Source organism: Syngnathus floridae, chromosome 14 (genome assembly GCF_059516105.1).
Source record: "Syngnathus floridae isolate MCC-2025c chromosome 14, RoL_Sflo_1.0, whole genome shotgun sequence".
Lineage (NCBI taxonomy): Eukaryota > Metazoa > Chordata > Actinopteri > Syngnathiformes > Syngnathidae > Syngnathus > Syngnathus floridae.
Genome location: NC_142426.1, coordinates 3746796 through 3774593, shown reverse-complemented (window position 1 = coordinate 3774593; position 27798 = coordinate 3746796). Strand labels below are relative to the sequence as shown.

General features: G+C 42.7%; 2 protein-coding genes and 1 long non-coding RNA gene across 12 annotated transcripts in view; 1 reads left to right on the top strand and 2 right to left on the bottom strand.

Moving 5' to 3' along the window:
- Window positions 1–1434: 1434 nt before the first annotated feature.
- Window positions 1435–10217, bottom strand: neurod6b (neuronal differentiation 6b). 3 transcript variants are annotated; one of them, XM_088396720.1, is made up of 5 exons: window positions 10160–10217; window positions 7710–7903; window positions 7322–7406; window positions 3444–3702; window positions 1435–3234 (listed from the first exon to the last, which is right to left on the bottom strand). In XM_088396720.1, exon 5 carries the CDS (start codon window positions 3224–3226, stop codon window positions 2198–2200), a length of 1029 nt encoding a protein of 342 aa, XP_088252846.1. In that variant the 5' UTR covers window positions 3227–3234; window positions 3444–3702; window positions 7322–7406; window positions 7710–7903; window positions 10160–10217; the 3' UTR covers window positions 1435–2197. The 3 variants fall into 3 exon arrangements, with proteins under 3 accessions (XP_088252846.1, XP_088252845.1, XP_088252848.1); XM_088396719.1 differs by having other exon boundaries at window positions 1435–3231; XM_088396722.1 differs by lacking the exons at window positions 7322–7406; window positions 7710–7903; window positions 10160–10217 and adding an exon at window positions 5894–7297 and having other exon boundaries at window positions 1435–3231.
- On the top strand, window positions 2624–8334 carry LOC148387103 (uncharacterized). Its single transcript, XR_015862651.1, has 3 exons — window positions 2624–3115; window positions 3405–3795; window positions 7286–8334. It is a non-coding gene; the product is annotated as an uncharacterized LOC148387103 (long non-coding RNA).
- The window catches only part of pde1cb (phosphodiesterase 1C, calmodulin-dependent b), a 37373-nt gene continuing 18882 nt past the window's right edge, over window positions 9308–27798 (bottom strand). For 5 of the 8 annotated variants that reach the window (XM_088396693.1, XM_088396694.1, XM_088396698.1 and 2 more), the window contains 15 exons: window positions 20793–20906; window positions 20249–20431; window positions 19602–19668; window positions 19234–19350; window positions 18475–18615; window positions 17497–17597; window positions 16534–16662; window positions 16020–16121; window positions 15151–15271; window positions 14576–14657; window positions 14340–14460; window positions 13132–13307; window positions 12564–12773; window positions 12177–12239; window positions 9308–11979 (listed from right to left, as the gene is read on the bottom strand). In XM_088396693.1, the coding sequence (XP_088252819.1) occupies window positions 11960–11979; window positions 12177–12239; window positions 12564–12773; window positions 13132–13307; window positions 14340–14460; window positions 14576–14657; window positions 15151–15271; window positions 16020–16121; window positions 16534–16662; window positions 17497–17597; window positions 18475–18615; window positions 19234–19350; window positions 19602–19668; window positions 20249–20431; window positions 20793–20906 (1747 nt within the window). In that variant the 3' untranslated portion in view covers window positions 9308–11959. The remainder of the gene's footprint in view (window positions 11980–12176; window positions 12240–12563; window positions 12774–13131; window positions 13308–14339; window positions 14461–14575; window positions 14658–15150; window positions 15272–16019; window positions 16122–16533; window positions 16663–17496; window positions 17598–18474; window positions 18616–19233; window positions 19351–19601; window positions 19669–20248; window positions 20432–20792; window positions 20907–27798) is intronic. The other 3 variants (XR_015862638.1, XR_015862639.1, XM_088396695.1) reach the window with 3 other exon arrangements.

Genomic DNA, 27798 nt, shown 5'->3' with positions numbered 1-27798 from the left:
TCCATTCTTCCATCCTTCCCTCCCATTGTCCTTCCATGCTTTCAGCTCAGCTTCCATTCATCAATTAGTTGATTTAAAATGTCCAACTGCTTCATTTCCCAACTATATAAATAATGTACACAAACAATAGATGGAGTGCGTTCGTCTTCGTGCGGCACCCACACAAGTGGGACAGATGCTGCGTGTATAATGAGCATGTGAACGCATTGGCGGGGGGTGGGGGTGGGGAGACGAGTAGGGGAGGGGGTGGGGGGACACGTACACGTTTGACCCCGTGTTAAACTGTCGCTTGCTTGCCCATGAAGCACCACCTACTTCACCGATCCCAACTAACGACTCAAAGCCCACTTCTCCTGTCCAAACACATGCATAGTAACAAGCCGGAGGGAGTGACACTGAGTGGGACAAATGTGGAGTTTGGGGGGGCTAAAGAGGTGCTTGCAGGTCCCTCGAGGGACCACCGCTTTTAATGATGACAGGAGAAAATGAGCGCTAAGAAACAGGTTTTCTCGTCACGTCGTGTCTCCCAAATTAGCCATGCTATGAAATGTTGTTCTTTTAAGAATACATATTTTTTAAATTCACTTGTGTTTGTACACGCACACAAAAAATACACAATGAATACGTCCCGAATAAACGCACGTCAATTGTGTTAGTTGATGTTGATGCTTTATTCAATTTCTGAGGAAGAAAATATTTCAGATATCGTTTTTGAAGTTTGTCAATTTGCTTTACAATAATAAAAATTACGTGGTTTATTATTCAAAAGTTATTAAGTGGAAATATGGCCTTGTATAAATAACACTTTTTTTTTTTTACTTAAAATTTATTTGGCAGTGTCAAGAGCTAATACATAATTTGGTTTTAATTTTTAAATGGTGGCATAAATAAAGCTATGACCAAAAAAAAAAAAGGGGAATAAGAATGTGTGTCATGTTACGTTATGTATGTTACATTTGAATTAAATATTGAATAAAAACATTGGAATAGTAGATGCCCTATCAATTTTCGTTAAAACTAGCAAAAACTTTTGGGAGGGTGCTGTTTTTCTTCGTTTATCTCACCCAAAACAATTACAATTTTATTAATAGGGTGCTTTTTTTTAATTAGACAGTCTCGTTTTAAAAATCAAGATCACGCTTGTAAGGCTGCCAAAAGACGTTCAGCTAAATTTGCGCGTCGCGAATATAAGCATTTTAGACTTTTGCATTCAAATGGTCATTCGAGAAGTTTAAAAATGTAACAACACAATTATTACCTTTTTGTTGTGATACAAACTGCAGACTGGGAAGACTGGAGAGCACAGTCTGCGCAGTCTGGCCCGAATCCAGCACCTCCAACTCATCCAAGCGCGGGGATTGAGTTTACCTAAAAGTGCACAATTCGCCCAAAAGAGGATTAAAAAACAACAAACATTTAGATTTCCCTCCACACCAATCAATATATTAATACCTTTTGATTTCCCCCTATAATTCATTTATTCATTCAATTGTGGTCAATGATACAAGCGCATCACAACATGAACATTACTTCGCGAAGGTTTCGATCCATTACGTGTAACGGTTTGGCCATCTCCTCGCCTCAAAAATGACATAATTTGTTAACAAATGACAAAATTTCATCCCCCAAAATTAATGTCATTGCATATTAACAGTGGTGTCTTTTTAAGGAATGTGACACATGGGAATATTAAACCACCAATGGACGACAACAATAACATAAAATCCTTCACATAACACGGTTTTGAAATGTACAATAATTCTATCATATATAATCCACCGTCAATAAATAGGCTCAAATAAATAAATAAATAAATAAATAAACCAATAAATAAGTACTCGTAATTTACAGTCACTCTATTAAAACACAATTTACTCCACACTCACGCACATGTATTTTGTCCCGGAACAATTTAGATGTCACGTTTTAACCGTTTTTATGCCATTTGCATAGCTTCATTGCCATGTTATTGCTCAATTCTAAATTGATAATAACCTAATACGATCCCCCCAAATGACATGTAAATCATACAAATATGCCTCTTCAACGAATTATGATGTGGATTTGGACATTTTCATTGACTTGTGACGGTCAAAGTTTGTTGTGCTTCGGCGTCCAAAGTACAGACTTTTGATGGAGTTGATCTGAGGGGAAAAGACAAAGCAGTTTGGTGTTCAGAAATGAGAGTTTGTGCATCTTAATTGTGGTAGGAGGCGTTGAGCTCCCCCTGCGCTTGGAAGGATTGGCCACGGACGTGCAGATCGTACGGGTAGCGGCCCTCCGGGGCCACCCGGTACATGGAGCCGTGCGCCAGGGCTGCGCGTCCGCTTGCGCCGCAGTAGCGCACTCCGTAGTGGTGACCCCCTTTGACGTAGTCCGGCGGCTCGTCATGCTTGAAAGCGAAAATGCCGTTCAGGTTCACGGGAGGACTCAGCTGGCTCTCAAAGTGCGGGCTGCCGGCCTCTGGGGACGCGTAGGACGGCTCGTAGGCGCCCGAGTAGCCGTAGTGGCGGAACGGCTTGCTTGCCGGGTCCGACGGGCCGGAGCTGCCGTGCCCGGTGGTGGGAGCGCTCACCTCGGAACCTGGGTAGGCCGACGAGGAGTAGAGCGGGTCGTACGGAGAGCGCCCGGAGAACACCACTTCCCCGTTGTGGTCAGTGAGGAAGTTCCGGGCGTTGAGCTGCAGGCAGCCCGCCACCAGGTTGGTGGTGGGCTGCGATAATCCTTTGCAGAGGGTCTGCACAAACGCCAGCAGGTCGGGTCTCTTGCCGGCGCTTAGGGTCTCGGACAAAGCCCAGATGTAGTTCTTAGCCAGGCGCAGGGTCTCGATTTTGGACAGCTTTTGCGTTTTGGAGTAGCAGGGCACCACTTTGCGGAGGCTCTCCAAGGCGGCGTTGAGGCCGTGCATGCGGCTCCTCTCCCGGGCGTTGGCCTCCTGCCGCCGCATCCTGGAGCGATCGTGCGGCTCCTTATTGGCCTTCTTCTTCCGGGGCCCGCGCTTCTTGTGCAGCAGGAGGCCGCCGTCCTCTTGCTCGTAGTCCCGATCCGAGGAGGCGCCGTCGTCTCCGGTGGACCTGCACGGCTCGTCGTCGTCTTCGTCGTCATCGTGGAGATGGTGAGGAGGGCGAGGGGAAGCTCGCTCTTCGGGGGCACCTCCGCGGGGGTAACTGGCGCCGAAGCGTGGCTCACACATCGTGTGCGCGTCGTCGAATGGCAGAGTCAACATAATTCCTGCTTAAAAAAACAACAACCAAAAAAAAAAACATTTTAAGTGGTTAGAACGTTTCTTCTGAACTATTTTGCAATTCCACTCCCGAAAAAAAACTTTCTAGCATGCAGGCATCTTTGCAATCCTAAAGGAACTGCATTCAAACTCTCTCTCTCTCTCTTTTTTTTTTTTTTAGATGACAAAAAGCCCGAGTTTAACACCAAAAGACACTCACCATGCAGGGAGGGGGGTCAGCGTGCAGCCTGCATGTTCCCAAACCTCCTGTCGCTCATGCACCCCCCCAAAAAGATGACAGCAATAATGACAAGAGCACACTCAGGCTTCCTCTCTGCTCCTCCTCCTCTTCGCTGTCTTCTTCAGGACTGTCTGCCACTGGTGCCAGCAGCCGGTATGCATGGAGCTGCTGGTGCCATCTGCTGCTGACGTCTCATGGCAGCCCGGACCACGTGCTCTGTGGGTCCCTGGGGACCCTCCTGCATGGTGCAGAGCGGCAGAGAAGATAACAAGCAAGACGCGTGCAAAACGGATTTTATGCGTCCACGTCTGCATTGTCAACAGGTACACAGGTATGTTTGCACATCTGTGTACATGTGAAAAATCAACTTTTACACTAAGCAAAGCGGGAATCCAAATCTTCACAGGTCACTCGGTAGTCAATGCGGGGTGATAAACATACGGCCTTACGTTTATATGAAGTCACACGGTTATATGAAGGCATGTTTACGAGGGAAAGTAAAACCAAAAGAAGGATGACGTGAAGGTGGTCCTTCTGTTCACTCCTTGTTGCTTACACATAAATGATTCAAATGGAGCTTTTGATAGACCTTGTAAATCCTTACATACTCTACTGTGAGCAAGGTGCAATCATAAAAGCGAGCAGGAAAAGATGCAATATATTTGGGTGCCTGCTCCCGTGCAGGTGCACCTAATGTTGTGGCCGGTGAGTGCCTTGAGATCAAACTTCATCTTTTTGTGACAGCAATAACCCACATCAATAGAAATACATACAATAAAACAATTTTGACACACTTTAAATCAATGACCATTGTGCTGTTGCCGGCCTTAGCCACTTGGGGGCAGTATATGATTGAAGTTTCAGCTCCTTGGATAGGATAAAGAATATATGACAATGCCCTATCTTATTGAGTGTGGGGTTCAAATGTCAGTTGCTTAAAGGGGATTACAAAACATTATGTGTTAGCATTAGCTTTAGGCTAAACTATGCATGTTTCTTCAAGTTTTACATTTAGAGTCACATTTGTGCATGATGATGACAAAGAGGTGTGCTTGCTACCGGAGCTCCTCGGGACTCCAAACATTAAGTGCACCCCGAGGATAGAAATATATAAAAAGAAAAAAAAAAAAAGAACGTTCTGTGGCAGGCTGCCAACATCACACCGGGGGCACAGCTGCCACTTGATATGGTTGCATGCGCTCCTCAGCTATGCGGAACACACGCGCACACGCACGCGTATGCCAGCCAATGACCTTGTTACAAGGAGAATCAATTAAAGCCCAGTATCAATCTTTCTGTATTGGACATTACAAGACATGAAGACAAAAGATATACCGTCATCCAAATACAATGTGTGTGTGTGCACGCGTGTGTTTCAGCAGCATCTGATGAGTCCAACTCCCCATCTCAGACTAATCAGTCGACTGCACTAATTGAAAATGCAAATATGCAAATTTATATTAATTAATTACTCCGCTAATTAGTTCTCTTGTCTGTTCAGGTAATAAATCACTGTGTGCTCGAGAAGAGGGGGAAGAAAGCGTGAGAGACCGACTTTTTTTTTCTGCCTGGACCATGTTGGCCAGTGCCAGGTCGAAGGCCGTCAATCACCCAAAAAGTGACGGCGCCGCTTTAAGGAGATGTCACTCGTGGGTGGAGCTCCGCTAAGATGCGTTCCCGCCTGTCAGCGCTTTTAATTATCACATTATCAGCTTTTACGCCGCATTTTACTCAATGGATGTCAACGCCGAGGGGAGGCGGGCGCGAGGCGTGAAGCGGCGCGGTCGAGTCAGCGAAAATGACATGATAAAAAAAAAAAAAAGATGTTTTTTTTTTTTGGTTGTTGTTAAAGCTCACACTTGTGGTTCACTCACAGCATATCATAGCAAACCCCAGATTAAGATTAACGGGATATGAGGGGACAAGCATGCACGAGTAAGCATTGGGACAGTTATGGTCGTGGGAAAAGTAAAAAAAAAAAAAAGACATCAACAAGGCCAGAAAAAAGAAACAGAAAATAACAAGGAGCAACAAACAAAGGAATACAAGCAAACTGGTATGAAGCAGGTGAACTCCAACAGGCCCGACCCAAAATTCATATGAGATGGACTTGATTAAAGGGACACTACAAAAAGACAAGACATAACATAAAACCAAATATAAATCTAAACAAAAACACAGATTATGACAGATTTTTCTATTCAATTTCTATTTTGTCACGTTTGCCAACAGGTAGGACGAATTATTGGCAGGCGTTTTAACAGCAGTATCGTTAGCATAAATGCTATTGCTAACCTGGCTAGCCAAGTCATATTATATACTGTCGCTTTAATTTCAACCCAATCAAAGAAAGGAAAAATAACAATTCCAGTTGTGAAATACCGGAGAGGTTTTTGGCGGCGGTTGCTTTGCTACACCCTGACACACACCTGCCCATCGCCGGCGAGTGCAGCGAGGATTTTGGGAATGATTAGCAGAGGGTCAGGTCTTGCACTGCACCGGTGTCGTCCAGCTGTGCTGTTCTAGCCAATTAGAAGCTCCATATGCTGTGGAACTCGGGCTGGCCACACCTCCCACTCACAAACACACACACAATTTCTATATGACAATGGGAGTAGATGGCAGTCAGGTATTTCCGTGGGTGTGCAGGCTGGTGTCATGCATAATGGATGTGTTGTTGAAAATGTAGAATGTAAAGATGTTTGTCGCAAGACGTGTGAGATGTTGCCGGGGGCGCGCCACCCTTTTTTTTTTTTCTCCCTCAAAGCGAAAGCAATCTGTTCACACACGCTCAATCTGTCGCTTCACCGAGCGACAAGATAAATACTTTTTGGGTTTTTTTTGGGCTAAAATGTGTCAGCTTCTCCTATTTAAGTGAGTTTTTGCTAATGAGTTTTATGTAGGGTTTCCATAAAGTCCATGATGAATTGCAGTGACAACATAAATGTGCAATAAACATGCAGATCTTGGAGACAAATTGCACAAAATTAAGTTTTTAATAGCTTGTGTGCAAAAACAGTGAAGCCCTGAGATATGTCGTTAATTCATTGCGCGATCATATTTGTATCTCAGATCATCTTTTCTCTTTGAAACGAATCAAAATTCGAGTTTTAGGCATAACGTTCATGCAGCAGCCAATCATATTGCAGCGGGGGCGGGCGTGTTTAATTTAGAACTCTGGAGGCAATCATAGAAATGTCTCTGTGGTTATCAGTACGGCACTAATATTAGTTGTTCTGCACAGGAGATAAAGGATACCTGTGAGTACTGTTAGATTGTATGTCTACATCTTGTTGCACCAATCCGTTGCAAAAGAGTTCAGCACTGCAAAATAGATGTTAATTACCATTATTTTGGAACTTATTTAGAAATATAAAGGGTTAATTGGCAGCAACTATACTTTGCTGGATGCTCTGTGATTGTTTCTGCTTGAAGGTAGCAGTATTTGAAAGGTTTTTGAGTGCAGCAACATCAATGCTCATTTCTGTTAGCTCATTTATGGCATTTTATTTTCTAAGTTGGCATTAAAGTAGCGGGTCTTCATCCAAATAAATTATACAGTTGATTTGAACCATTTGATGTTTGAATACATCATTGTTTAAATCTGTTGTGTTTCACGTTTTACAGTTAACTTTAATTGGGAATGAGGAAAAAAACGGTTTGAATGAAACTAAGAAATGCTTTAAAAGGTGTCATAACTTTAACTGCTTAAAATGTGCGGTGACATGGAAAGTTGAAGTTTCCCCCACATTGAGAACAAAGAGCACTCCACTAACTTTACATTTTTTTTATGGCAATTCTTTTTTTTTTTTTTTTTATAGACCTGATGCTGAGATGACTGACAGGCGTTTTCTCACCTAATCGACACTCTAGGCGTTGATGTGAGAATCCCCTACTTCCTCCATGCGTCTCATCAAGTGTCCTCGTCTTCCTCCACTTCGGCTGAAAAAAAAAAAGTGTGACATCAAGTGATCTTTTAATGTGAGGCACACTTTCACTTTAGAGGCCACTAATGAAGTCACGTGACAGACTTCTAACCTTAGCATCTGTCACCAGTCGTATAGGAAACACTTTTAATTGAAATCAATTTAACTACAAAACAGGAATTTGAAGGACGTAATATGACTTGAATAAGCGGGACGAGCTCGGTGCTTCTAAGGACAGGAGAAGTGTGCAAAGTCCATGAATCAATCAATATGATCACAAAAAATAATTCACTCCAACAAACATGAAGTGAGATCTTACATGGATTGGCAGGCGACATCTGACGTCTGCATGAGAACAAGTTGGGGGTCTTCCCTCCCTACTGTCGGAATGGTGGATGGAGAAGAGTTGGCAAGCGACCCCCGTTTGCAACCTGAAAAGCTTCCAGGAAGTAAAAGCTCGGGTGCCAACAGAAGCACTTCCTCGTTCCTCCCCACTCGCTCGCCTCTTTAACACTGCAGCCAATTCACAATTACACACACACATGCACACTCAGCCTCCATCACTCATTGCAAATTGAATTCATCTACACTCCTTTACACGCTGGACATATGGACTGAATTCAGTCATCTTATTTTGTCTTTGATGCACACATGAAAACGGCAACTGGGCCCGAAAAGTGGGAATACACATTATTTCCCCACTGTGGGATAAATAACGTTCTAATCTAAACACATAATAAAGTTTGGAATAAAATACACAAAGAAAAGGCAAAGCCAGTGCCGCAAATAAATAGGAAGACCAGAACACATCCATACAAGTGCAAGAGAAGGACAGACTGGTGGAGGACACCTTCTCGCCATCCCTGCTCTTCCTCCTGCACGGGACAGGAGGTGGGGTGGAGCACAAAAGACCCCCCCTCCCCTCCCATACTCGCACGGATGGATGGTTGGAGCGCAATTGCACATGTAAAGCAGCAACATCGAGTGTGAAATATGTGTTTGCTTTATTAAGCGTGCAATGGATAAAGCCAGTGAACTCACATCCATATAAGATAAGTGTACGTGTGTGTGCGTGCGCGTGCACGCTTTTATTTCCTAGCACACATACACACACAGCATGTTTGGAAAGAAGCGTACAAGCTCATTTGCACATCTCACTTGCGAGCAGATTGACTATTAAATAGAGTAATGGTGCAAAACAAAGGCTCCGTAAATCAGCCGCAAGCCCAAAGAAGAAGAAAAAGAAGAAGAAGGAGTGGTGGCATCCTGGCAGCCTACTGCTGCAGGGGCTCCTGGCCTAATAGAAGACGTGTGTTCCAGTGCAAACACGAGCTTTTAGGGGAACAGCTGGCGTGTAATTGAATTAACATTGGCCTTCTGCTTGTCGCCCTCCGCCATCTCCGCACATCAACATGAATATGCATGCCGACCACTATGGATTGTTGCAGAGCGTGACTTGGTAGTGGTGCGTTGGCTCCCTCTAGCGGGGGACCAAAAAACAACCATTGCCTTTATGGTTCAGATCCGATATGCGTATAAGGCAGGGGTGTCAAACTCATTTTTTGGCGGGCCGCATTGAAGTCATAGCTTCTTTCGGAGGGCCATTTTGATGATAAATGTATGAGCACCTCATATTATATACAGTAAAAGCTACAAAACAAACTGACAAATAACATTTTCAAATCAGATGAGTAAAAACTGGTCAAATACATAAAAAAAAGATATTAAAAGTGAAGACGATTTGCAATTCTAGTAATGACACACGAATTTGATGCACAATTTGTCTTCGCGGGCCACGTAAAATGATGTGGTGTGCCGTAACTTGCCCCCGGGCCTTAAGTTTGACAGCAGTGCGATATACATACAGGTCCCATCTGAGCGAGACAAAGTTTCGAATAAAGACATACTGACAGGATCTGAGCCCTTTGAGTCCACTTTATTGATACAGCTGTGCAGTCACATAGCATGGTGGCACACACCCGCGATGAAACAGTGACACACACACCTGCACTCACTCACTCACTCACTCACTCACTCACTCACTCACTCACTCACTCACTCACTCACTCACTCACTCACTCACTCACTCACTCACTCACTCACTCACTCACTCACTCACTCACTCACTCACTCACTCACGCGAGAGATTTGGCGGACTGATTGGCATCCATCTTGTGATTTTGTAATCAAGCAACAAACATTCCTGCTGTAAGTAGTTTAAAAGGCCCTAAACTTATTTGTGCCTACCACTTAAAAAAAAAGTTATATCTTTTCATAGAGGATAAATATATAAAGTACCTAGGAGTATTGTTAGATTATTTGCGTGCATGTGTTGCCCCACCATTTGTGTGAAAACATTCAATGGTTCTAAAACTACAACTATCGATGCTATGTGCTAGCCCATCAATGGGATTTCCCAATATATGCTAGCATTAAGCTAAGATTTTCCTAGAGGAAATTTTTGTGGTTGTTTTCAACACACAAGATGTAAATGTTGCTTTTAGGTTTAGTTTGACAATTCACTGGCGCCAACAACACTTGTTTGTGCTCGCAAATCAATGTAAAAAAATAAAAAATAGTTTAAGTGATGGACTTGTATTGAAAAACTCCTAAATGGGGACACTCTTATCTGAAGGCACAAATGTCCGTTGGATTTTGTGTTGCTATTTTAGGCCACACATCTGACAGCCAAGTTACAAATGAATATTCAACCATTAATGAACAATCAAAATAAAAACTGAATGACACAAAAAGGTCTCTTACAAATACCTGAAATGCGAAGCAGTCCACCACATCTCTCTCGACACGCACACAGGTCATAATCTGAGCAGGTCACAGTGAGGAGATCAGAAATACACATTAAGTATTTACCGGCATTGTTTTCTTTTTTAAACCTCGCACACCCACCTGACCTCGAGACTTTTGAGATCAATCATCTAAGCTGGAGTGCGAGCGTGGGGAACAGATTGTTACTAAAACAACACCACGTGGAGAAGAAATCCAACAATGATGTCGACGACGCCTGCTAAATACAGCAAGAGCATGGAAAAGCACAACAAACAGATTACTTGACAATGTCACAAGCGTTTGCTTTAAACACAAGGAGGAAATTATAGAGCACACACACACACACACACACACACACACACACATACACACAATACACTTGTAAAAAATAAACACATTGTTACAGAACGAGAAAGGTTGCAACAGGTTATAGGAACTAGACAAAAGAAATAAAATGTGAAATAAAAAGTGAATGAAAAAATATGTATGGGGCAGAGTAAAAAAAAAAAAAAAATGCAACCCACTATACAATAAATGAAAATGAATACATAAAATATAAATTAACAAAGCAGCCCAATATATTATTATACGTAAATAAAGAATAACAATGAAAAACACATTGGAAAAACTGTGAAGCACAAACAAAACAAATTGAAAGTGAAGTAAATGAAAAAAAATATGAATTTTTAAATATGACAATATATAAGTTAAATGAGAAAAAAGCATTCAAAAAAATAATGAGAGGACGGGGGAAAGAAAATCACATTAAAAAACAAGCCACACAAAAATAAAAGTAAAATAAATCAAAAACAATGGCAAAACGGAAGGCAAAGAGGAAGCGAACTGTTACGGCACGAAAAGAGCACATAAAACATTATCAGCGAGTTGCAGGAACAATGACGGCTGGTTCCAACAGGTGCAGTTACATGTAACAGTAAGAGGCACACAGGTAGATCGAGAGAAAAGTAACTTTTCACAGCACGTGACGTCGCCCTATCATAAAAAAACATGTCAAAAAGGAAAATGAAGGTTAAAAAAAAGAATTGGTTTTCTCTCATTCCTAGAAATGTGTCAGTTCAATTCTCCCTTTTTGTGTCTATTCTCCAAAAAGAAGCATATCGCATGCCAACATCTTGGCACTATGGATTTATACCCAAATAATATTGCACAAGTGCACAATTATGTTAAATAGGGAATGCAAATACTGCCCATTTTTCTTGCGCTTAACTACAAGTATGCATTTACATTAACAGCTAAAGCAGAGAATTGTTATTTTACATATGCACAGTCAGCAATATTTGCATCTTAGAGTTGCAGAGCAGGGGAAAAGCAGCACATTTAAAAAAACAAAAAAAACAAAAAAAAAAAACAAGACAAGGCATTCAGAAGAACAAATAAGTTAAAAAATGTGCGATATGTTGTTTTAAAAAAAAAAAAAAGTGTTTTACGTGACAGGTTGCGTTAGCAATAGAAGCCATTTACTTTCAAAACAAAATTCTGGGTAAAAAAAAAAAAATGAATAGGATGCACACACACAAAAACAAGAACATGAAAAATTTTCCCTCTTTGCAGTTTAAATGTAACATTTCACCAGGCTTGAAACTATGGAGAATTACAAAGTAAAAGTTGCTAAGATGTCCAGGGGACAAAATCGTGGCGGAATATGTACAAAACAAAAACTCTTAAAAGTGAAGCCGTCAGTCAGTATCGTGTGATCCTCTAGAGGGCGACAAAGTCCAAGTAATTGGCTTTTCCCACCCTCCGTGGTCCAGGTCGGCGTTCTCATTCCATAGCCACCTCCGCTGTGTCAAAGACAAAATAGAAAACACGAGGAGTTGAATTATGATGTGCAGCAAATCATTTAAATTTTAGTAGTGTACTGGAACCTGCGTATAAAAATTTCCCGCATGTGAACACATTCCAGCTCACCCCTGAATAGGTTTGTTTTGCCTGTGTGTGTGTGTTTGGCCATCATAAAATATTATTTTCATCCACTCACCATCAATCGCCATGTTTTTGGTCTCTTCCCTTCCCGGAGAGTCTGCGCCTTCAGACAACTCTCCTAAGCCATCAAAAGCAAGCCATGCATTGAAATACAACTTTGATACATTGGATGACCAATGTCGATAAATCCAAACACTTGGATTTCGAGTTAAATTTGATATGCATGAAAATCCGTTAGTTAGTGCATTCTTGGCAAGAAAGATTTTACACCAAGCAGCTCGAGTGCAGTAAACAAGGTCCTCAGACTAATATGGCAGCTGCTGTCCCACTTGAACTCAACATGGTGATTACAAACACAAAATTATATCAATCGGCATGCACATAACAATATTTAGTGAGCCACATGCTGCTTCACCCAGCCCAACGACAAAGACAAGCTTACCGTTCTGCAGCGAGGGACTCTTATGTGCGGCGGCGGGCCCAGGCGGCGATGTCGCTTCATCAGCGTCTGGCTTTGACTCCGCCTCCTGGTCTCCCGCTTCTTGTTGGTCATCTTTGGACTCGGTCGAGTCGGCGCTGTCCTCCTGAGGTTCCATGGCGTCATCCTGCTGGGCTCGCTCCTCCGCCTCCCTTTTGGCTCGTTCCTCCGCCTCTGAGGTTAGATAGACATTGTTGACAAGTTAGGAAGCAACTTTCGCAAAGTTAAAGTCAGACATATGCAAGATTGATTGATTAAAGAGCAAATGACCAGCTCATGAGTTGTGGAAGCAAATAATGGCAGGTTGCTTTTTAAAGAGTGGGAAGGAAACAGAAGTGAGCTGAAATAAAGCTTCGGATTTATATTCAAGTCCACCTTGGAGTAAAAAATGAGTGTACGAATTTGTGTGGGTGTAAACAGATGCTGCAGGTATAAATACTAAACATAAAAGGCAAAAAAAAAAAAAAAAACTTGAGCAGTTCTTCGTGATGGACTGAAACTCAAAATATTTAAAATATAGAAAAAGCTGCACCTTTGGTGGCCTGCGCTTTCCATCGCTCCCTGTTCTGATAGACCTCCTCGTTCCACAGCGCTTTGAAGTTCTTCATGTCTACGGCCAGCAGGGGGCTCTGACCCGATGAGCAGCTGTCGCAGGCCAAGCTCTTGACGCTGTGCCTTTTGGCCTCCTCCGAGCTAATACTGTTCAGACTGTTCAGACAAAGCAGAGGAACTCAGACCACAAACCAGGCACATTTTTCACATGACACCAGTAAAAATAGAAAATTAAGTTGCAGAAATCAGCTCGTAGTCCATCCTAGCTAGACCTCATGGCTGGGTCTTCTCACTACACAATGACCCAAAGCACACATTGGTCATTTGGTCCCGGAGTGGACGACACAAAGCCCAGACCTCAATCCCATCGAAGAAGTGAATGCTCATGCTCGGAAAGCGCGGCGCAATTTGGGCCAGATGTGTGTGGGTGTGTGTAGTCCAGTCGAGTGCCTAACTTGTATCATTTCCTGTTAACTTGTGATTAGATTAAATCGCTTTCATAGGCCTCCCCACCCTGACATCAATAGAATAGATTAATAAAAGCAGCGTCCTATCATGTGACAGCTCTGTGATGGGATTAGAGGAGACGGGACGTCCCTGAAATTGGCAGCATTCATCCTTCGGGCAAGGGGAACGTGCCAAGATGCGCGAGCGAGGCAAAGCAATCCATCCTGCGTGCGTTGAGATGATTCACTTTGGTCTTGACGCCAGCGTCTGAGCGCTGAGAGGGGAGCAATAACGGCCAGACAGTTACAGATAACCGAAAGCGGCAATAAGCGGCATGATGGAAGATGAAGAGCCTTGACGCCTTTCAGCCCATCAGGTGAGCAGAAATCGCCACGGCCATGAGATTTATGCTCAGTTAAGGCGGCTGCTGAGCGCACTGATAAGCAGGCCGATATTGATGTGAAAGCTGAAGGGAGGCTTAAAGCGGACTTTTACACAGATCATTTTTTTCATTAGGACACTCTAGTAGTTAGTCATTAGATGGATTATTTTTTGGGGGGGGGTTGGGGGGGGGGGGGGCACGGGCTCTATGCAGCACTCCACATTGCCATTTCAATCCCAGAAAAATCGGGATTACTTTTGAGAAGTGTGCTTGTGCTGAGTGAAAGATGAGGGCAACTCCACGGAACAGAAACAAATTGTGTAACTTTTGAAAGAAGAGCCTCTTAAAATGGTGCCCACCTGGAGCGCCGGAAGCCCGCCAGACCCGAGTGCGAGGCCTCGTCGATGAGCGGCGTGACAATGCGCTCCATCATGTCGCTCAGTACGGTGAAAGTGGGCACCACGATGAAGTCGATGAAACCTGCGTGAGACCACACCGGAAGTTATTACATATAGTAGAGGCGGGACATTCATTTTGGGATGAATTGCTGGCCAACTTTTCATCCCGATGGTACACAGATGCTGTTGTGACTCACCGATCTGGGACTGGGCCACCATAGTGGACTTTCGGTCACAGAGCGGCGAGAAGGAAAGGCCAAGCTCGGCTTCTTTGTCCCCCTGGGTGGCACAAGCATCATTTGTGAAAACCACGCTCTTGCTCAGGGCAAAATAACCGTGCAAATGCGTCCCCTGTGCCAGCCTCACAGTGTACGAAGCCCCATGTTCTTAAGGGAGGGGGCGGCCCTGCTTTCGCTACACCGTTCAACAGGCTTGATGACCTGCTCGGCACGCCGACCGCCTTTGGGGGAAAAAAATTGCGTTTCATTTTCCCTTTTTGAGCACACAAGAAATAGAGGTGGGAGTTGGCCTTGTGCGCAGAAGCTGTTTATTGACAAAACGTGTCCCTCGAGGCAAAAAAAAAAAGCCTTGCGATACCACAATAACAAAAGGAGCCATATTGACAATAGGAGCGTTTGATAATGAAGGAGCGTAAAATGAGGGCACATTGTTCATTTGACCTCCACAGCCATCATCTTTTCTTGTTATCATTGATAGAGCCCTTTGAAATACACTTCACACACAACATTTACTCCAAAAGAAGGTTGCTCACCTGTCTGAAGAACTCCTCCAGCAAAGAGGTGGTCCAGCGGTGGTGAAGGTCCCAACTTTTGGCCGGGTGGCTGATGTCGGCGGTGTGCAGCAGTAAGGACAGGGCTTTGGGCTTATCGATGCTGCAGACGGCAATAAATGAAGCGTCACTTCAATCCAAATGCGCATTTCAATCGCTTCCCATTAAGTAGCTAAAATAATGCATACAATGCAGCGTACAATGAATAAAAGCGAAAAAGAGACAGGTGGGCGAACATAAGGCAAGACTCGGGAGAAATTAGGAAGACGGTTGGGTAAAAAGGCGGAACACACATTACTGCCTTGACCTGAGATTTGACAACAATTCTTCAATCCACGATATGGTCAACAACAACAAAAACGTATTTAACGCGATTGCCCGCTTAAGACTAATGGTCTGTTTCGCTGCAATATGCTGTGAAGATCATTTCACATTATCGGCCATGACTGCTGCCTCTGATAGTATTAAAAACTGGTCACGCTTGACAAATGGATTCCACACAAAAATGTAAAGGAGACAGAAGAAAACCACACATGGAAGGTTAAACATCAAGGGAAGGAAGAAAGGGTGGTGGGGGGGTGCGAAAAAAAACGGCTCGCATTTCTCCACCTCATCCCATTTGCGTCAGGCCTGCAGCAGCCGGCCTCAAATTACTTTACAGTCCATTCAGCATTACAAAGTGCAATCTCTCGTGTGTGTGTGTGTGTGTGTGTGTGTGTGTGTGTGTGTGTGTGTGTGTGTGTGTGTGTGTGTGTGATGGGAGGATACCATCCAGTCAGCACTCTTCACTCACTCACAATTATTCTATCTTCCCCCTTGTAGATTGAAACTGCAGGATAAAGTCAACTGACCCCTCAGGCTGTTGCAGGAAGTTCTTCATGGCCTTCACCTGCTGGAAGTGGCAGGACATGTCAGTGGCCAGCACCATCTCCACCACCAAAGCACGCAGCTCCCTGCCAGAAAAACACAAAATGGGAAGAAAAAAAAAGTGTCACAAACCTGGGTAGGGGTTAAAAAAAAAAAAAAGAATTAAAAGCTTGGTGGGGCAAAAAGCCAGCAGCCGGCAGCCGACTTTGCGAGCTATTTATAAATGTCTTTCTTTGACAGGTCCAAGCTCAGACGACGAAAATTGGATTGCCGCTGTCTGCTTTAATATATGATCAGAGTTTCGGCGAGTGTAAAACTGTTGGACCTTGAAAGCGCTTGTCAGTTGCCGCGGAACAAAAAAAGCGACTTCACAATGAATACGTAATGTGCACACTGAGGTCCTGCCCCTGAACTTTTGTATCGCCGCTTCCTATTATTTATTCTCTTAATTTTATTTACTGTATTTTATTTCCCCGGCTCCCTCTCGTTCGTTCTGACCTCCAGTCATCTTTGGAGAGATTGTACAAGATGTTCATCTCGTCGTCGTCCTGCAGCAGGCGGTAGGCCGCGCTCACGTGGTGGCTCTCCAACACCGAGCGGTCGTTGTACAAGATAGCCGTGTCGGACCTGGGGAGGAGGACGCCCAACAAATCGTCCATTATCATCTTTATGAGCGACCCGATTCTCCTTTTAATTAGAGAGATAGCTTTGATAATATTTGAAACTTATCTCAGGATTTTTTTGAATAGTTCGGGAATTTGAATAATCCTCATGGAATGAGATCAGTCTAATGTTGATATCAATGAGGTTAAATTGCGTGAAGACTTAATGGATTGCAATGGCGGCCAAAATGGAAATCACGTCACGATTCAACACATCTTTGCTGTATTGTTAAATGATGGCAAATCCGTGATTTTATACAACTTTGTTCATTTCTTTGGCTGCTTAAATGAGGCACTACTCGATAAGATATTACGTGACTTGTGCAATTATCACTTCAACGTGACTGGAACTTGCCTGACTTTGAGTTGATTTGACTCATTTCAACTTTTTAGTTATCATTAATAACCCTCCGGACAATTGCATAATTTATAAGATGTCACCATATCATATTGGGGTAATATAATATTCCTGTCTTTGACACTAATTTCAAGTCATTCTACATTTTTTTTTTTATTAAGCAAGGTAGGGGGGTGTCATTAATCACTCGGCAGGATAAACGATTCAATCGAAAAAGAAAAAAAAATTATGTTAAAGTAGCAAGTCCATTTCTTTGAATGCCCTTCCCTTACACATTGAAATAAGTCTTTATTTTACAAGCCGTGCAGCTCTATTTGGGGTTCTTGTCCTTCCTCTTATGTTATTGCTGCACCAGCAGCCGGGGCCCTTCTCGCCTTGGTAAATGAGGGCATCGATCTCGGAGTCAAGAGCCCAGGCGCTTTTGATTTTATGATCCATTACCTTGTCTGAATGTGGAAGTTGTTTGTAGTCCCCGTGTGCTCGTAGTCGTGCACGGCCGCTGCGAAGATCATGGCAAAGATCTCCAGCTCAGTTAACCAATGCTTGGGGTGGCGGGGGGAGTGGGGAGGGGGGGGGGGGTTGTGATAGGATGGAAAGGGCAGTCATGAATGAAAAAAGAATGCGCAGAGGAGGGAATAATAGACAGCAATGAAGCGATGAGAAATGGGGAGGCAGTGAATGGAAAAGCAAGGAAGGTTCAATTTTGAAGATGCGGAGGCGGGGAATACATTAACGGTTTGGGATGGATGGAAACAAACGGGTGATGGAGAAGACAAGGGGGGAAGGTCACAAGAGAGTTTAGAGAAGACAAGTTAGATACTAATGGTGTCATTTTTACATTTAGTTGAATGACTAGCCCCTGGAGGATAATGGCACACTTTTAACCTTTTTTTTTGGCTTGTTATCTGGGTATGCAACACCATATTTTAAATGTACAATTATTATGACTTATTAATCAGAATAGTGTATCAAGAATAAGAGAGAGCCCCTTGTGTATTTGCACATAGGCCTGCTTTATGAACGACCTGTTGATTGTTGATTTAATGGAGTCTGGAGGGCGTGCGGAATGACAAATGCTCTTGCGTTGCGGCTCTCCCGGGAGCCCTGTGGTCACGGCGCTAATGCGGTTTCCTGTGCGAGTCACAGCCCGCAGAAAAAGCAGCATGTCGCCGGCCGGCCGGCTGGCTGGCTGGCTGTCACGGCCATCTTATTAGGGTGATGAAAGAAAAGCGAGGGGTGGCTCAATGGAATTTGGCCATGAGAAGACTCTCGTGCTGTTTTTTGTGTGGAGGAAAAACGTAATTGTGGTCTAGCATTTGCAAATTTATCAACTGATGGATTCGTTTTTTTGAAGATCTTTTCTTCTTGGTTATTCGCTTTGCGCTGAGACCTAAAGCAATAAAAGTCCGACATACTCACCACCATGCCGGTCTTGAGTAATAAATAATGAACAGTCTGTGTGACATCAGCAGCATGCATCAAGTTGTGGTAGGGGTTTTTATGCTTGCTGTATCCCACTTCCAAGGCCTCAACAAATGACACAACCGCAGAAATGGGGATCTGGTGAGCAGAGAAAATTAAGTTAGGGAGCAGCAATGAAATGAAATTTGGATGGATCGCTGAAACTGCTAACTTTCATCCCAGCAAATCAGAATGCATTGATTCCATGACATGCTCCGCCCACATCCAACTTGAAAACATGTGGCAATATGAGGAAATCTGAACATGCTTTTTGAAGGATGCCCAGAAATGGTCAAAATGGCAATTGTGTTGATTTGCATCTCATGACAAAACGGGCAATGTTGTGTTGCTGGGTGACACTGAAAAACGGATTTTCCGATTCATCTGACTGGTACACGCATGGTGTTATAGACCATTGCCCCACAGCAAGTCGGGCCGGTGCCATAAAATGGATTGTGCACCATTTGGAGTGTGATTACACATTTATGCAAGCTTCATTGCCTTCATCATTTACACTGGCGTACTGTCACTACTTGGAGTGTCCTCAGCTATTAGAGTAAAAAAAAATAGCTTCACAGATAGCGTCGTGTGTAAAATGACAGTCAAGGCTGCACAACAAATCTTTCTTGTTTGCTATTGCTTTTTTATATGTAAATCATTTTGGTATTACAGTATTTTCTTCTTTTTTAAACTACGGAGATAAGGGTAGTACTGTACCTTAAAGCGGCTGATGAGGTCGTATCTGGTGAGCAACTCGTAGAAAATGAATTTAAGCGCGTGATCGCCACTGGCCTCGTTCAGAGCAAACACATCAAATGACCACTTGTCAACATTCTGTGGGAGGGAAAAAAAAAAAAGTGTCATACACTCTGTTACCCCCCCCAAGGGTGTTAATTGATCTTTTCTGAAGTGTTGTTCAAACATTTAAATTGCTTAAATAAAATAACAGAGGTGCATATCAAGCTTATTGTGATAAAATATTAAACGGAGCGTATTTTCTGCCCGAATTCGAGTGATCCCATACTGTGTGCAAAATATTATTCCTTATTTGCTTATGTTTGTTTTTGCAGTGCATGCGTTAATACCTTCAGCACAGATATAACGGAAGGGGGGTAGCTGAGTCCCACCAAATTGGAGGTGCGTCGGTACATCCTGTTTGGAAGAGATAAAACACAATGATACATTTGACAGAAAAAAAACTACATATGTGAAGTAGTATAAAGAATATATGCCTGTGAGTCTTGTTATATTATATTATTATGAATGTATAAATAATGTGTTGCTTTGAAAACGACAACCGCCGAAGCTAGTTGTTAGCATGTCAATGGTGTTTTGACTTGTGTGTTAGCATTTACATGAAGCAGAATTTCTGAAGGCAAATAGTAGTAATTTTTAATACTCGACATTTGGTTCTCTTTTTTGTATGTTTAGTTTGACAGGAAACTTCAAATGGGAGTGGCATTAAATAGCTTGAAGCTTCTATTTTGATGAATTCCTGGCTTTTTATAAGTGCTGCTGAGTGTGAATGAGTTGTGAGAGTTCAGGTACGATAGTTGCGATAGTTTAAAAGATAGGTCAAAATAAAATAAAAAAAAATATATGAATTGGGACAAATGATGTCACAATATGACGCCAAAGCAATACTTTTATATTAGACATGGTTTGGGTGGGTGATTTTTTTTTCTTTTCGATCAGCAAGCAGCATGTTGAGGAACACTGTCCTTCATTTTACCTCTCAACAAATATTCCCGCCTGGACGGCATGGACGATGCTTCGAAAACGAGGTTTCTCCTCATTGCGTCGCAGCATCAGGCCCATCTGGCGTGTGAAGGTGGAGGCCAGCCAGTCACGCACTTCCGACGGTACCGACTCGGACTGGATGTCGCTGAGCTCATCCTCTGTGTCCACCAAGCGCCTGAAAGGAGAATTTCAAATTGGGCTAGCGGCGGTCTGACAAGGGGATCAAAACCAAATCCTAGCGAGCGACATCCATCGAATTTCATCACATCTTACATAAGTTGGCTTCTTAAAATGCCCTGATGTGTGACAACATTCAAAGCCAGCACAATTTGGGTGCTCGTGCTATCGCCGCCACTAATCTGCTTGGACCCACATGACGGAGCGGTTTACATAATTCCATAATCCTGGACATATCTCGTACTCCGGGCAACAAAATTCTCTCATAAACTCTTGCTCCACATCACGGGTGAAACACGCAACATTTCATCCAAATCCGTAGAAGAATAAAAAGCACCGACAGATCTATCAAAGCTCACCTGGTCTCCTCGATGTAAACCGATTCCAGCACAGACGCGGCATACTCGAGGTTCTTCTTGAGGTCGGCGAGGGAAGCTTCGCCTCTCTCCAGTTGTTTGACCAGACATCTTAATCTAAAACAGACATTCAACAAGCCAGTCAACAAAGTGGATTAACTCCTCTGCCATGTTGACATGATCCATTCACTGGCTAATATTAGTCATCTGCTTTGCCTTGGCTGCTTGTTTTTTCCTTGTGGCGAATAACCAGTAATGTAAAATGCTTCATGCTAAGTCAAAGTCAGTCAGTGTCATTTCGTGACTCCAGGGACACTCAGAGGGTCAAACACGGGGTAATTAAAAACATTAAATATAGCTGCCTTCCTTCCATCTGCGAATGTTCTATCCAGGTAGACGACTTTGACAGTCACGCTTGATGGGATTGGCCATCGTTAACCTCTAACGTGTACTTGCCTTTCCGCATCTGTCAATGACAGTTGAAGTTTGTGTCAGTGGATGCATTGCTCTTTTATTGAGCACTGGAAGTTTAGGGCGTTTCTTTTTCTCTTGGTTGCCTCATTTTTTTGCTTTTCACAACTGAATATTTGTATTGAGCATTTTATCGATTGTTAAAAATGCCAGCACACAAACAGAAGTGAATCAACTTTATTGGTGTTGTGCATAGTTGCCTTTTGCAGGATGCCACCTGCTGCTAGCTGGAGGGTCATGTGATCACTCATCGTGAAGGCCCATGCTGGCTACGTGTGTTGTTGAATTATTAAGAGGGAAGGTTTCAGATGCTCTCATTGATTAGGTACCCTGACAGTGGCCGTATTTTCCTTCCTAACCGAAGGCTTCGGCATGCACGACTCGAATGTCTAAAGCGCAGGTGTCAAACTCGAGGCCCGGGGGCCAGATACGGACCGCCACATCATTTTATGTGGCCCGCAAAGACAAATTGTGCATCAAATTCGTGTGTCATTACTAGAACTGCAAACTGTCTTCACTTTTAATATCGTTTTTAAAAAATATTTGACCAGTTTTTACTCGTCTGATTTGAAAACGAGTTATCTGTCAGTTTGTTTTGTCGCTTTTACTGTATATAATATGAGGTGCTCATACATTTATTTGGGTTGACAGTCATAATGGCCCTCCGAAAAAAGCTATGACTACAATGCAGCCCGTGGAAAAAATGAGTTTGACACTCCTGGTCTAAAGAATTAAAATAGTCAGTCGCCGGATTCAAGTAGTTGCACCAATTGGATAAAGATCTGAAATAGCAGTTGACCGCCAATGCCGAAAGCTAGGGCAACATTTATCCAACGTCGGCAGCTGATTCTTATCTGTTTATTGTTTTACCCGGCCGGCTCAAGTTGGTGGACAAATTAACCTTGAAAAGCAGATGGACCCCTGACGATTCCGGTTTATCATGTCGCAAATCCATCATGCCGAGCTTCAGGCTGACAAAGGGGATGGCTAGGGAAAATGGAGTGACTAATAAAGCATCTTTTAAAGTCAGTTCAGATGTGTGATGTAAGGAAGTGCTCGGAATGAACAATTTTATAGTCAAGTTGTGAGACTTTGTAGTGAATCATGTTTGCCAGCAAATTTGTAACAGGTCCATTTGTAACATTTCAGCGGCAACCAATTGATCTCTCCAACTGGGAGCCGGAAATGGTAAAGAGGTAAAAGTCGATTCCTTGTTTTTGATGCTGATAAGCTACATGTCTGTTTCACAGCTGCTTCTTCCCGTGTTGTGCTATACGGCTATTTTAAGAGTTTGGATGAAGGGAGCGTCACTACATGTGATTTGGGGAAGCTAATGATGGTTATTAAGAGCAGCTGTGTGCCACAGAGCTTTCCCGCTCATATTGACGATAAGCAAAAATCATAAACACCATATAACCGATTAGAAAAAAATTCCAATGTCATTTTTAGTGTATGTTTTAAAAATATACCGTATTTTCCGGACTATAAGGCGCACCTGACTATACGGCGCACCTTCAATGAATGGCCCATTTTAAAACTTTGTCCTTATACAAGGCGCACCGGACTATAAGGCGCACCATTAATGCATCATGTCAGATTTTTAATCCAAATCAAATCATTCTCTATTTTATTTTTTTTTATTTCAACTTCAGACGCAACAAATTACTTTATAATTACAAAATAATGATCCATAGTCTTTTTGATTCATGATTCATAGTCTTCAGCGGGCCACTTATGATTGATTTCATGACACAATGCTTCAGGCTAGTTTAAATTGAGGAATTTGGTCCATATATAAGGCGCACCGGACTATAAGGCGCACTTGTGAGAAAATTTGAGGTTTTTAGGTGCGCCTTATAGTCCGGGAAATACGGTACACCAAATCCATGTCATTCATATCTATGCATTTTATCGCTTTTACTCTTTGAAATGTGTTTCCTAATGCAATTAAGAAAAAAAGAAAAAAGAAAATTGCCACTCGTTTCAAGTCATTTTAGGGAAAAACCATAACATCAGGATATATAGTATATATATCAGGCTAAAATATTAGCTATATTAGGGTATAACATTTTATCTGTATTACACAACATTAGTGCCAGGATGGCTAAGTAATTGACGCAATCACCAAAGGAAACAAAACGGCCTCATTCCACCTACTGTCAGGGGGGTTAATAGGCCTGGATAGAGAAATATAGCTACAATGGCCTAAAGTAACTGCTGGGCTCAGAGCCAAGTGAGAAAATGAGAGTGGCGGGAGATAAAGGGGACGCGCCACTTGTTCATTTGTGGAGTTGGAGTCACACAGCGAACCAAAAAAGCAAGAATTAAAAAGCAGAAATGTCAACTAGTTGTTAGTCTACTGTTGAGGTGCCCTTGAGCAAAGCACCGTCCCCAGCCCAATTTTTTTTTCCCTTATTTGTAGGCATGGGGCTATTATGTGCTTCAAAGTGTCTTTTGAGCAGACAAAAATTACAATAATACTGATGAGTTGAGTTCCTACGTTTCAATGAATCCCAAATGTTTATCTTACACTGCTCCTAAAATTGATGTGACAATTGTTTAAATCTTTTTATTCTATCGGATGATGTGATTATTATGGGATTCGCAATGTTGTGGAGTGCTATTTTTCCTCATTAAAATCTAATTTTATAGGGGAGGCTGGAACGGATTACAGGCATTTTCATTCATTTCAATAGGGAAAGATGATTTGAGACATGGGTCTAACCCAACGTCTACATGAGTACAAGGTATTTCATATTTGTGCAGTGTGTGTGTGTATTTAATATTGCTCTGACAGCTGAGATCAGGCACACTGGCCTGGAAGCACTTGACCCTCTGTAGATGTGCTTTAATCACGCGTCACACGCCAGATGCTCACAAGCACACGTTTGGCACATCTCTCACGAGAACTCGGTGTACCTCACGGTGAAACTGTTATTTCACTAATTACATTTTGTTGATTCACGTCGTCATTTCTAAACTGAAATAAAAAGAATTCACATCCACCACAAAACTTGGGAAAGTTTGCTAGCTTATTGCCAACATAATTCAATACTCCATAATCAGGCTAACGATATTATTATGGTTAAATCCCTCCTCTTGATCTAGCAATTGGTCACCGCTTGCATTTTCCAATGACATTCCGGCCGCAACGGTGTCTAATCAATGGCCCAGGGTCAATGTAATCACCCGTGGAGATTAGCGTGTGCGCTCGGGAGAACACGCAGAGGTGTTTTGCGAGAAGATAAGCAACAAGCGGACTGTAAAAACATCATGTCTGAGCTGAGGTCCTGCAGCTGCATCATGATTGTGAATGCGGAGAACCAGCAGAGATGTCGACTTGCTGTGTGATCAGCAGAAAAATAAAAGTAGGCCTAATGGAACCACGGAACTCATTCCGTGTTGTGTTACGTAAATAAACATGATGGAGGACCAGCTGCTGTGCGGACTAAAATGCTTTCACCGCTCTAATTAAATGAAGGGTTTTTTTTTTTTGGTGGCCGCTTCATTGAACAACAGTGGCGACTCCTTGAAAATTTCCGATACGCGGTGCTAAACAAAGCCTTTCCCGTGGGAGGCGGGCGCCGCGTGACAGATGTGATGACAGAAGAATCTTAAAAAAGATCAACGCAGCCCATTCGTGTCAACGTCTCAAGCAAACGCACCTAAAAAAGTTAAAAGACCAAGGCTGAGATTCCAACTTAATAAAAAATAAAAAAATAAAAAAGCCAAATGAATGCAAAGTGGTATGAAGACCATATTGAGTTTGACAAAGCTAGAAAGTTGCAATAAAATTAACAAATGGATGAAAAGCAATGGCATTCATCTGACATATGGAGCTTTTACCCTCGTGCACAGCTCTGCAGCCAAGAAAGCACCATAAATTGTCATAACGACGCCACTGTGTTTGGGTTTAATATCCAGAGAGCTAAAAAAATAATGTCTAAATAAATATGACAAAGGTTTTTTTTGTTCAATGTTTTGTTTTGCCTCCTCGTCTGCATGCATTTGAATGCATTTGTGTCCAGATTCTCAACGATGTTTTTCTTTAATCCCAGTGAGCAATTTGACAGTTCTGAGAGGAAAAAAAAAAAAAAGTCATTTGTTCGACAAGGGATATAAAAAAAAAATAAAAAAAAAAGCAGTGGAGAATTTAATAGAGCACAGTTGGACTGTTTCATGGTCTGGCAAAGTAACAATGGGGCAGGGGTCAAAATGTCATCAGGGAAAACAATGCTGATGAAGTCAACTCGGCGGTAAGCTGCAGCAATACTAGATGGTTTTCACAGTGGATTAAGAAAAATCATTTCACATTTCATTTTCACTGGCATCTTTACCTGATTAGCAAAGCCAGCAGAGAGGAAACAGGAGTCCATTCAAACGCAAGAGACTGTCAAATTACGGGAACGATAAATAGTCAAATTGAGAGACTAGCTCAGTGTGTAATCAGTTCAGTTCAGTGGCTTGATACAAAACAAACCGACTGCATTAATTGACCTGGCAACATACTTTCTGTCCCTTCAACTGGGACAAGATCAACACGCACCTTTTTTAGTTTTAGTTCTTTACAGTACATCAGCTGGTCACTGCACCATATGTCAATAAAATTAAACAACCTGAAACGTAGATCGTATGTTTTGTTCTTTAACAAAATGCCACATCAAATGGATGCTTATGAGGGGATCGTTTAAAAGCAGAACAAAATCAAAACATCATCCATAATCTCACAAATCCCGCCTCTTGATGTGCGTCCAGCGACGCAAGCTGTCCTGTCCTGTCAAACATGCCGATAATATTTGTCCACGCTTCAATGTTTAATCCCGAATACGAACAGAAAAGTTCAAAAAATTCTGTGCCAAACTGGGGGGGGGGGGGGGGGGGGTCAATGTACTGACAAAAAGATATGATCCAAGGTAGGCTATGAAGTGGAGCCTTAGAAATAAGAGGCCAAGAAAACAGGTGGAACGGAGGCGAGGAGACAGGCGGTTATCCAAAGTCAAGAATGTGTCATGATGTAAAGTACTGCCAACCAAACTGTCGCACGGTGGTGTTCCGTGACCTCGCTCGTAATTCTAAATCAGTTTTTCACACATTGAATCAAACAAATAATATCTCAAAAAACGAGCAAATTGGGTCACTCGTATGTCAAGGCACCTACTGAGGCACCTACATATGCTTGAAAGAAAAAAAAAAAATCTAGTCTCAATTCATCGACAATAAAACACGATCCCGGAGCAACATGCCATACAGTAATGATTTTGAGAAGAGCATTTAGTCCATTCAAAACATGCTTGTGTTATTTGTAGCTGCAGGATGTTGATTTGCAAGCGCCACGCTGGTTGCCAACAACAGGTGTCGTCGCTGCCAAAATCGGATGCTGGAATAATGATTTCAACATTGATTCTTTTTTTTCTCCCCCCTTCTCACTCCCTGCCATCACAATCTGTCAGGCACATTAGGGCACGTCAAGCTCGAACTGCCACAAAGCTAAAAAAGATTTTTAAAAAATCCTAAAATCAATGAGATGATAGGAAACAAACACGATGGCATCGGAGAAAATCAATTTGACGATATGATTTTTTTAATTCCTATCATTAGTTTTAACCAACTGAACTTTTCTGACCACGAAAACAATTTCAACAGTTTAAGAATTCGTCCGATGGTTTGTTGTCATTTTTTTGTGGGGCTGGAACGAATTAACAGCACTTCCATGTATTTCAATGGAAAAAAATACTTTGCAGAACAAAAGAAACCTTTCAAATTCCCTGATTTGTGAAGGTTGGAAAACAAAATGGCTGCAGAACCGGGAAGGCTACTAAAAAAACTCGTGTAGGATGGCAGCCGCTCGTGCGGACCAGTGAGCTAAAACCGTCGCAATCAATGAGATTATCGGGTTGATGCTAATCCTGGAGATGTAATGAAAGATAGTATATCATTCGGTCAGATTATTACAATGGTAATCCAGGTAGCGGGCAGCTGCCAGTTATAAAACAACAGGTGCATCAGATCTTGTACAAATACAGTAGAGGGCGATCCTCTTGGGCTGAGCAACGGCGATAGCGGATATAGCCGTCCGTTCAAAACGGCACAGGGGGAAAATGGTTCAGGTGGCTAATTGCAAAAGCAACAGAGTGAGACCCAAAAAATGGGGAGAAGGCAGCTGCCGCAGGAGCTAGCTGAGGTTTTGTTCATGCTCAGAAGAACAAGCGGAATAATTTTTTAATCATCATCAACAATTCAGTTAATGCCGCAAATGAAGACGAGCGTGAGTTACAATGCCGATTGTTCCGAGCTTCATATATTCAGCAAAAGAAAGAAATTGCAAAACTGCTACTAAATTAAACCCTGCTAATGAGCCAGAGCCAAGTGGGCCCCATTTGTCATGTTCCTCTCCAAGATATTTCCATCCTAGTGAGTGTAATTGCTTTGTCGGAAAGTCGAGGAACTCTCCTCAAATCACGAGCGAGATAGGCTAGCTTGTAATGCGGAGTCCCCGAGAGAGGACTCGAAAATGAACGATGCAAGTATGTCTCGAGTC

Bases quoted from the DNA above. Each gene is read 5' to 3' on its own strand.
- neurod6b (XM_088396720.1), bottom strand. From the start codon at position 3,226: ATGTTGACTCTGCCATTCGACGACGCGCACACGATGTGTGAGCCACGC.